The 10,816-nt window shown below is 28.0% G+C and overlaps 1 protein-coding gene across 2 annotated transcripts; it reads right to left on the bottom strand.

Annotated features, from left to right (window-relative positions):
- Nucleotides 1–279: 279 nt before the first annotated feature.
- Nucleotides 280–9,033, bottom strand: LOC124888022. 2 transcript variants are annotated; one of them, XM_047398126.1, is made up of 5 exons: nt 8,971–9,033; nt 2,912–3,064; nt 1,821–2,100; nt 1,619–1,706; nt 280–849 (listed from the first exon to the last, which is right to left on the bottom strand). In XM_047398126.1, exons 3-5 carry the CDS (start codon nt 2,077–2,079, stop codon nt 837–839), a joined length of 360 nt encoding a protein of 119 aa, XP_047254082.1. In that variant the 5' UTR covers nt 2,080–2,100; nt 2,912–3,064; nt 8,971–9,033; the 3' UTR covers nt 280–836. The 2 variants fall into 2 exon arrangements, with proteins under 2 accessions (XP_047254082.1, XP_047254083.1); XM_047398127.1 differs by lacking the exon at nt 8,971–9,033 and adding an exon at nt 8,121–8,177.
- Between the last annotated feature and the right edge of the window lie 1,783 nt (nt 9,034–10,816).

The raw sequence follows: 10,816 nt of genomic DNA, 5'->3' as shown, positions 1-10,816 counted from the left end.
AGAGTGAATCACAAAAAAAAATTTTGAAATAGAACTGTATTGGCTTTTTTAAAAGGCAAAGTTTTAGGTACTTTGACAAATGTGATCTCATAAATCTCTTCTGCAAAAAGAAACAATATTTGTTCTGCAAATTCATCTGAAATTGTAGTAGTTGCAATACCGCTATTATCTTTAACAATGACTTCAAAGTGGCACCTATGAAATTTTTGAAAATAAGTAATTTAAATGTAATTAATAATGAGATTAATTATATTTAAACAGTAATATAAATGTGCAAATTATATTGTTAAAAAGCATTTATACTTGTGAGTCAATAATGTGGATCGGTGACAAGTGGTGCAGTAGATTTCTCTTCGCACATTGTATCTTGAAAATAATGTCTTATAGCTTGGGCAATGTAAGACACAAAGGTGTTGGTCCTTTCTTGCAAAAGACAGTTCAGCTTCGACATAAAATACATGTCCCTAAAAATTTAAGAATGACACAATTTAAGTTTTTATTTAGTGTATTATAACTTGAAGAATTGAAAGTACAAAAGTGGTAATCATTATCGAAATTTGTTCTTTGATATTAGCGACAGGTATAATTTTATCCTCAAAGGGAACCAACAGAATAGAGCCTACTGCAGTAGTACTCTTCATCTTATAAGCAACAAGTTCCGGTTCAATTGTCTTCATCCTATATAGTTGTAACCATAAGATGTAGTTTATACTTAGCATTTTGGATGGAAATATAAAACTATAAATGCATATTACCATGTCCTCAATACGGCGGCCTGTGGATATAGAGGATTGATCTCAATTGTTGTATTGAACCTGTTCGACAAACCATTGAATCTATTTGTTGATCCTGCATGCATTATAGAATGCTTGTTTTAAATAAAAATCCATCATGTAATGGTATATTATTAAAAGAGACAAAACATGTAACGATTGTAGTTTCACCTAATGTTGCTTTTGAAACTCTTCTAGCAAGAATGACGGGGTAAGTATGAATTTGATTTAAAAGTTTAGGCCCATTATGATCGATGAAACTATCCCAAAGTGTCAATTTTATTGGCTTTTTTCTGCATATAAGGAAAATTTATGTTATGTAAAAGCGTAATATTTGTAATTTATTCGCATACTGATTATAAACTATTTTTTGGGGGGTCTTCATCGTGGGAAGGTAGAAGTACAGTTATTAGTTTACTTACATAATAGTTTAATTTGCTAATTACATAATGTTACATAAGTGTGTGTCATTGTAATACTAAATTTTAAAAGCTGATGTAATTTATTCGCATGCTCATTATAGACTATTTTTTGGGGGATCTTTATCATGGGAAGGTTGAATTAAAGTGATTAGTTTAGTTACATAATAGTATAATTTGCTAATTACATAATGTTACATAAGACTCAATCATTTTAATACTAAATTAAAAAAGTTGTTGTATCTATTGAGTTTAATAATTTATTTTCTATATTTTTTTAAGTTAGATCGCAACAAAGTAGGCATTGTTTGTAGATCAATTAACTCTTTATCGACAAAAATTTATTTCATCGTTAGACTATTTAGCTAAGAAAGAAATATAGTAGCGCTAGTGACAAACAGGAGGCTGTGTGGTTTATTTACTTACTGTTCATCAATGATAATGAACTCCTGAACTTTTTTTTCGCTTGCTGTCTTTGTAGGATGGCTGTCGTTGATGACAATGGCAAGTACATCTTGCATTATTAAAAGAAATAAATGTTAAACTAATTAGATAATTAGAATCCTACTATTATATTAGTAATTAAGTTTCCTTTAATACCAAAATAATTAAATGTACTTTTAAATACCAAACTCATAGTCTTTGGGTTGATACTCGAAGGTGTCAAATGCGGTAAGAGTTAACCTTGTTGGCTGAGTTAACGGATCTTTCGGAGGAGTAACCTTTTCAATGGGCTCAACTATGGTGTTTCTATCAATTGTCCAAATGTAATCATTAAGTGCACTCTTATATTCAAAAGGTGGATCTTTCACTTGCGCAACAGACACCAAATATGTATTGAAGGGTGCAAGCACATCTTCAAACTGTGTTATATCAATACCGAACATAATCGCCTGAACCTGATTTTCCTGTGTGAGAGAAAGAGCTACAAGTTATAATGACTTAACCAAGTATAGTTCACATGTAATTTCATGCTCTTACAAGGCATGTGTAACTGTTAGACTAACATAAATAGTACAAGGAATACACAAAAACAATAGGTAGCAATTATATTCTAATTTATGTAGCAGAAAGCACATGTGTAACTATTGGGATAACAAAAAACACACTGATTCTGAGTACAGAAAATGAATTCCTTGTTGACTTCAGTTCACAGCTGAACAAAAGAAAACATTTGATAAGTTTAAAATAGCTTTCTGAAGCAAAAATTCTTTGTTATATCCATTATTTCATTGAACAAAAAAGAACCCTATGTGCATTTTGGAGAAGAATCAAATTTTAACTTCAATAATATATAATCGAAAATGGTTGATGTTCTGAAACAGGGTATTCTGCTCTTACATAAGGAGACTTAGATATATTAAAACAAAAAGAGTTAAACTCACCCCTTGGAAATGCTTGATATTCTAAAACAGGGTACTCTACTCTTAGATAAGGAGAACTTCAGACATATATTTCATAATAAAAGAAAAATGATTAGGTTGTTAAACACATCATAAAATGCCTTGATTCCATAACTAAATCTCTAGCTTGTGTTTGAAAGTGACAGAGACAGGGATTGCATACACAGGATAACGAGAAGATGCAAAATTTATTTAGACAAAATATTCCTACATTTTCATAAATAGACCTTGCTTATATGGTACCTGACAAGAAAATCACCTTTTGTATGAAATCATAGGAATAATAAAAGGTCGGCAGCATAGAGCAAGCAGATACCTCTTCATCTTGAAGTATCAAGAGCTGATACTTTTTGTTCCCATCTCTGGTGTCTCTTGGTCGACATTTGTCAACCACTTATCTTACATATCCAATCTTGCGTTGTAGGTGTGATCATATTGATTGGAAATCTTTCGGCCATGTTCAAGCAATCTATGATTATAATATGTTAAATAAATATGTAAATGATGTGTTATAACAATAACATTTAATATTATATAAAATATTAACGACTATAATGCCATGTAAAATAAAAAAAAAATTTATATATATATATATATATACAATAACATTTAATATTATATAAAATATTAACGACTATAATGCCATGTAAAATAATAAAAAAAATTATATATATATATTAGATTTACCTTTGAAAATAATAGTGTAAGTTCAAGAGAAAGCTTTTTCAATAATTTCATCATAGACAACATTATATGTAGATGGTTTAATTAAAACTTTAACATTGTCAAAACTTTTCGCTCTTGATAAAGCAACATATAATTGACCATGAGAAAAGACAGGCTCCCGCAAATATATATCAAGAAAATTTAAAGTTTGTCCTTGAACTTTGTTTATTGTCATGGCAAAATATAATCGCACTGAAAATTGAGTCCTTTTAAAAGAAATCGGTAATTTTTTGATCTTCTGATATCATAAGCGGTATTCGCAGAATGAATATATGTGTATCTTTAAAATCACCGCTAGCTATTGTTGCATTAATGATATGGGTATTAAAATCATTGCATATTAATTTTGTTCCATTACATAAACCTTCTGAAGGATTCAGATTTCTTAATAGTATAATCGGATAATTTTTCTTCAGAATTAATTTGTACGGAGGCACATCAGCAAGATTTAAAGTGTGCAAAAAATCTTCATACTCACTTTGATCTTTCGGGTCATTAGTTTCATCTATAGCAATGTAAATTTTTTCAACGTTTGAAAATTGAGAGATCAACATATTATTTATTTCATCAACAAAATCATTTTTGGTGGTTAAAATAGCCCGTGAAGTAAAAAAGAAAGGATTTGAATGACATGTGTATAATTCAAGATAAGTAACTCTAAAGAGCTGATTTAGTGATTTTTTTTCAGAAGTAAATGGAATGATAAGAGAGGAAGGAATTTCAATTTTTCCACTATCTTTTTTCTTTTCCTAGCCATCACCAATTCTCATTAAAATTCACAAAATGCAGGATCCTTTTTCGTGCGCATATTCTCCTTAAGTTGTAATTTTTTCAAGCTGATTTCAAATTTTGGAGCACAATAAACTTTCGCGAATAAAATCTTCCTTTTTTCCACTACGAACAACTGGAAGAGTTTGACTAAATCACCACTAAAAACAACTACTTTTCCACCAAAAAGTGTATTTATTTCCATTAAATCTTTTAAAAGCAAGTCAAATGCTTCAACAATTTTCTTTTTTGCCATTGAAATTTCATCCCAGACAATCAGTTTTGCATCTCGTATTAGAGATGCCAATGAACTTTGTTTACTAACATTACAAATAAAATTTTCATCAATATCAATTGAAATTTTAAATCTTGAATGAGCAATTCGACCTCCGGAAAAAAGCGAAGCTGCAACACCAAAGCTTGCAGTTGCTAAAGCAATTAATCTTTTATGTCTCACCGCAGTCAATAAAGCGCGATAAAGAAAGCTTTTGCTAGTACCACCAGGACCATCAATAAAGAACGCTCCTGATTTATTTGAGTATACTCTATCAAGAATTATATTATACGCTATTTTTGTTCAGTATTTAATTTACTTTGCAATAATAAATCTTGTTGACTAGCACGAATATTTCTTTCAAAATGAACATCTTTAGTTTCTCTTGCTGTTGAAGATGGTTTAACGTATTCTGAAATTACTTCAAACTCATTAACATCTCAACCCATTGAGTGAAGAATGTCATTAATATGATTTAAAACTTTGTAGCGGATTTCTCTATTATTCATGTTTGATAATTTTTTGAAATCCTCGAACATTTGGTCTTCAAATTTTTCCCATTTACAATAAATCAACAACATAGCAAATAATTGCCTTAAACTGAACAGCATTTGATAACCTGCAGGTTCAGTCATGCATTCAATCAAATTATTATCACAAAGAAATAATTCTCTTTTTTCCGCTACTTCTCTAAAGGTATTGTAACGTACTCCATTTACAGTTCACAAATCTTCATATGATTTTGGTCCTCTGACATTTATTAAAAGTAATCTAAGATCGTATCTTTCTCCTTCCGTTGGATGACATGTCACGACACGATCAATAACAGAACCGCGTTCACCACGTGTCCACATTTTATCTAATATTGACCAAACAAAATGTTTTGAAAATTCTCAATATAATAAATTTAAGTTCCTAGCATCTTTGTTTAATCTATTCATTAAAAAAACTCAGTTAACATTGTCTTTTTAATCATGGGATTATCTACAATTTTCTTAATAGTATCTATACTCTTGAAAGAAACAAATTGTTGCCCTTCAAGATGTAGTTGAAGATGATACACACTTGAATTCATTTCACTAATGGGAAAAGTGAATATTCTCCATCCAGCTTCAGGCGGTGATACCCACCGAGCAGATTGATATTCTTTTATTTCATCTATCTCTATGTCCGTATCATTAGAACGTATAAGAAATGCTATTTTATCGTATCCTTTACAAATGTACTTATAAATGTATTTTATAACTTTAATGTCTGAACAAATCTCTACATTCACATGACAGTAGAACTTACAGAGTAAAAATGGATTATAAGGAATAATCCATGTATTATCAAGAAAGTGTCCTTTAATTTTCACATTTTTCCCATCAGTTTGTCTTTTATAAATTGGGTATGAATTTTTTCCTTTAGTTGTATGTTGTGCAACTTTTTAGGATATTTATGTTCACAATAATCCTTTTTCTTCATACAAGAATTTGTTGGATTCAAACTACCGCAAGGACCATGCATCATGTGTTGTGTAACAAGTGTGTATAGATAAGAATTTGTTTTCTCATACATGTGTTTTCCAAATACATGTGTTTTCAATATATCATTTTTCAATTCTTCTAACTTTTCTTTAAACACTCGAGTAATCAAATCAGGTCTATTTTGTGATTCATCAGTTGAGAGAAGGTTTTCTTCTATTTCAAGCCAAGAAGGATTGCATGTCATAGTCAAAAATATATCAGGCTTTCCAAAATGTTGTACCAATGCGATAGCATCCATATATCGCATGTGCATGTCCCTTGAGCCTCCTGTAAATCTAAGAGGTAGTATGCATTGTTTTCCTATTCTTGAAGCTTCTCTTTTGTCACATCGTAAAATATCTAAAATTCCTTGTAATACATCTACTTTAAATAAATCTTGATTAAAAGAAGCAAAGGCTAATCTTTGACTTTCAATTTTTATCCATTGATCTACTATGTATTGTTGAAATAATCTTTTCGAGTGTAAGATAATATTTTCATCATCTCTTATTTGTAGTTTGTAACAATAATATTTTCGACAAGAAACAATGTCTTTTTTTCGTTTTTCTTTTGGCATAACTTTGGCTTCCATATCAAGAAGTCCATCAATTGAAGACATATTTATTACATTTGGTAATTGTTCTTGCTCACAATATTTTTATGTAGATGCGCTAGATGAATGTTTATTTTTTTAATACCACAATGCCAACCATTTTGATCATATGAAAACAATAAAGGATATTCTAATGGATCTCATAGCAGCCATAATAATAATTTACTAATTGACTTCTATCATTTTTTGTATATATTCGAATATGTGGTGTAGAAATAGTATTATTAATATCTTGTTCTACCCATTTACAGTTGGTAAGTTATATATTCGTTGATCTAAATCAAAATCACATTTAAAGGCTATATAAAAATCAGATAATTTTGGAACATCTATTCAAGATTTTAAAAACATAGAATATGAATTTCTTTTTAATATGTCCATTAATTTTACAACAATACATTCATTTATTTTATTTGAACATGTCATTCAATTTCTTACCTCATTTTCACTATCAAAGAAATATAATTACAGATTTTTTTCCTTTTTGATTTGTAGGAATTTGGTTATTAATGAAATGATACATCTGTCCTTGAACCCGAAAAGTATAAATATCATTATTTCGTTTTGCTAATTCTTTGTCATAAGATACATCAAGAGAGGTGAATACAAATATATTATTGTATGTTCTAATATAAGCTTTAAAATGTTTTGATTCCTCAATATTTTCTAGATAAAGTTTTTTCAATTCTTTTGAAATTTCATGTGTAGTTAAGTGGATAGAACCATTGCTACAACAAAATGCAGTAGCTTAAATTCAAACTTTTTAACTTTAAAAAATTAACAATTTAAAATAGTATTTAATTTAATGTAACTCATTTTTAATTGCAAAGTAAATGAGTTGGTACATTCTCTAAAACCAAACCAAACCCTGTATATGAGAATTCCAAATTAAGGACTTAGTAATTTTAGTATATAGTATTATTATTATCATTTTTAAATTAATTACTTAATGTTTTAGTAATAGAAATTATTTATGATTACGTTTATCTCTACCTGGTTTTGATGAGTGTGTTGACTCTCTTATAAGAGATCTTTGGTCAGCAGAAAAATTCATAGAATTGCTACACCATGCAGCAGTTGAATCATTATTCATTGAACTTGAATTGCTACACCATGCAGCAGTTGAATCATTATTCATTGAACTTTCAGACAATCGTTTTCTTTTTATAGCTGATATAGTTGAATCATCATTCATTGAACTTTCAGACATCATTTTCTTTTTATAGCTGATCTTTTTACTCTTTTTCTTTTTATAGCTGATCTTTTTACTCTTTGATGTGTTAGCCACTTTTTTGTCTGGTGGAATTAGCCACTTTTTTGTCTGGTGGAATTCTTCTATATAATTCATGTCTTCTCGCATTTTTGTCGCATTTATTTTTTCAGAAGTTTGACCTTTCTTAGCATCTGTATTACACGACATTTTTGCAATCCAATTTTTTTGTATGAATTCTTTAAATTTAAAAAAAAAAAAAAAAAAACTTTATTAGTCATTCATCAAATAAAAATTTGTTTTCTGCTAGAGGATTTTTTTTTAAAAATGTAATATTTTTTCTTTTAAACAGAACAAAATAACCAAACAAATTATTGATTAAACTATTTAATTCTAATTTAAAAAAGAAAATTAAGTAAGTCATACTTATCACACAATATAATGTAGACATGTACGTTCAGTTAGCAGTCCAAAGAGGAAACTGTAAAATGAACAGTTGAACATATATAGATTTAGTATAAATGAACAATTAATTGGAGAAAAAAGAATCATAAAATAATCAAGTACAAAGATGAAATGTTAATAAATGTATGGTTCAAGGTTAAGGATGATAATTCTTATATATATAAAATAATACCCAAATGCAAACACATATTAAAAAAAATAACAGCCAAATGCAAACACATATTTAAAAAATTAATTTTATTTTTTGGAAAGAAATATAAAAGTTGAAAATCTTTAATCCGAAACACCGATCAAGCATTTTATAAATCGTGTATAAACCCATTCTAGAACAGTGAGATGCAGGAATATCAAAAAAAAAAAATTAATCGAAAGATAAATCAAATCTTCTAAACCCAATCTAGAACGTTGAGATCCAAAAATATCAAATTCTAATAAAATAACATCCAAAAACCAACACATACTTTAAAAAAAAATTGTAATAAAGTTGAAAATCTTAAACCCCAAACACCGATCAAGCAGTTTATAAACCCAATTTACAACATTGAGATCAAAGAAATTTATCAAATTCTAATAAAATAACAAGCAAAAGAAAAAACATTCTTAAACATTTATTGTTATATGAGCAAATTTTATTGTAATAAAGTTGAAGATCTTAAATCCCAAACACCGGTCAAGCAATTTATAAACCCAATTTACAACATTGAGATCAAAGAAATTTATCAAATTCTAATAAAATAACAACCAAAAGAAAAACATTCTAAAAAGTTTGTCATATGAGGAAATTTTATTGTATAAAAGTTGAAAGTATTACCTTTGACACTTTTTTATGAGATTTTCCACGAACATGTAATAAATGATGAAAGAGACACTATTTATTCAATTAACAAAAGTTTCTTCTAGAATTATACAATTACATATATGGTGATAATGTTGTACACTTGTGTGGATATAATTTGTCCATGTATTAGATGAGTGTGGAAATATCACAGATATTTTGACCCATATGTATTTTGTTAAATTTACCTAAACGCCCCTTGGTTTATCAAATTACCTAAACGACCCTTGGTTTGGAAATGCTTGTAAATTACCTAAATTACCCTTGGTCGCTCTATGGCTTCACTTTTTTATAAAGTATAAACTAGTATAAGGCCCATGCTGAGTTCGGGCCCGAACTAAATTTAAAAAATTTAATTAGTATCATAATTTTTAATTTATAATTGATATAATTTAGTAGCAGTTAGACATGTCTTATTCACAAATCTTCATAATAAAAATAGCCACATAATTAGGTACTTCTTAAAGAAAATATTATGCAAAACTAGGTACTTCTTAAAAAAAAATATTATGCAATAGAAAGAAAATTTGACTCGGTAATTAGTAAATATCAAAATAAAGAGATATAAGTAATTGGGTATGCCACAACATAATATGATTTGAGCTCTGAAGTATGTAAAATATTTACAACTCGGTGAAGATCAAATAATATACTTTCGTCATTCCATCACATTTTTGTTAAATTCAGTTAGATTAATTTAATAATTGAAATTAAAATTTAAATATTCAAAAACTATATGAACTAAAGTTAAAAAAAAATATAAATATTTTAAAAAATTTCTCCTTCTTAATCTATTTTTTTGTGACATCAGAATGATACTTTTTAAGGAGTTCTAAAATAGTACTGTACAGGTGATATTGGGAAGTTAAAGAATAATATTTTTTTTATTTTAAATATTAGACTTTCAAAGAAGAAAAGCAAAACAAATGTATGTATGAAAGCTCTAACTTCTAGTCTACTGAAATCTTTTGAGATTCTAATCTCCGGTGATTCAAATTGAGCTTTTTATCTTAAATTGTTTGGAGATCAAATTATATTTTCTCTAATATAACCTTTTTTCAAGAATTTTCAGAATATACACAAATACGAACTCAAGAAATACAAAAATAAAAACATATGAAGGTGGTTATAAGAATTGAATGTTGTTGATACAAATACAATAATATACGATGAGATTGAGAGAGATAGGAGGAGAGAGAGGGCAATATAGTTAAGTTATGAATTATAATTAATTAAAATTTAATTGAGAGGTTAATTAGGTGCTTATGTTTGCTAAGCCGTGAAGTTTTCCTAAAAAATATGTTGACCCACTTGAGGGATGTAACTGAGGACTATAATTTTTTTATGCATAAAAAATTAAACTTGATGCCTAAAAATTAAATCATGTCAATGAATGTCTATCAAATTTAGAAAATAAAGATCTAAAATAAAGAAGGCTTTCAAAATAACAAGATAAGAGAACTTTAGATAATAAAATACAAAAAATAAATTTGACTTTAAAAGATAAGATTATGACATAAAAGTGATTAATGGAAAAGATTGAAATTAAGTTAGAAACTTTTATGAGGACTACCAAAGTCCTTGGTTTTTCTCTTATAAATAATAGTAAACTCAGATAATGAAAGGCTCATTTTACGGGCTCAATATTATAACCTTAATATTGTATGTGTTCAATTACTTTTTTAGCAAAACTTTACGTATAGCTAATTTATACCCATTTTAACTAACTTATTGGTCTAAGTTTTAATAATTGCATTTTATAGATTTTAATTAGTGATTAAATGTATTTAAGACTCTAATATACAAGTATTAACTAACAGTT

The sequence above is a fragment of the Capsicum annuum genome, chromosome 10 (assembly GCF_002878395.1).
Source record: "Capsicum annuum cultivar UCD-10X-F1 chromosome 10, UCD10Xv1.1, whole genome shotgun sequence".
Lineage (NCBI taxonomy): Eukaryota > Viridiplantae > Streptophyta > Magnoliopsida > Solanales > Solanaceae > Capsicum > Capsicum annuum.
Note: the sequence above shows the minus strand (reverse complement) of the source record. Positions and strands in the feature narration are given on the sequence as shown.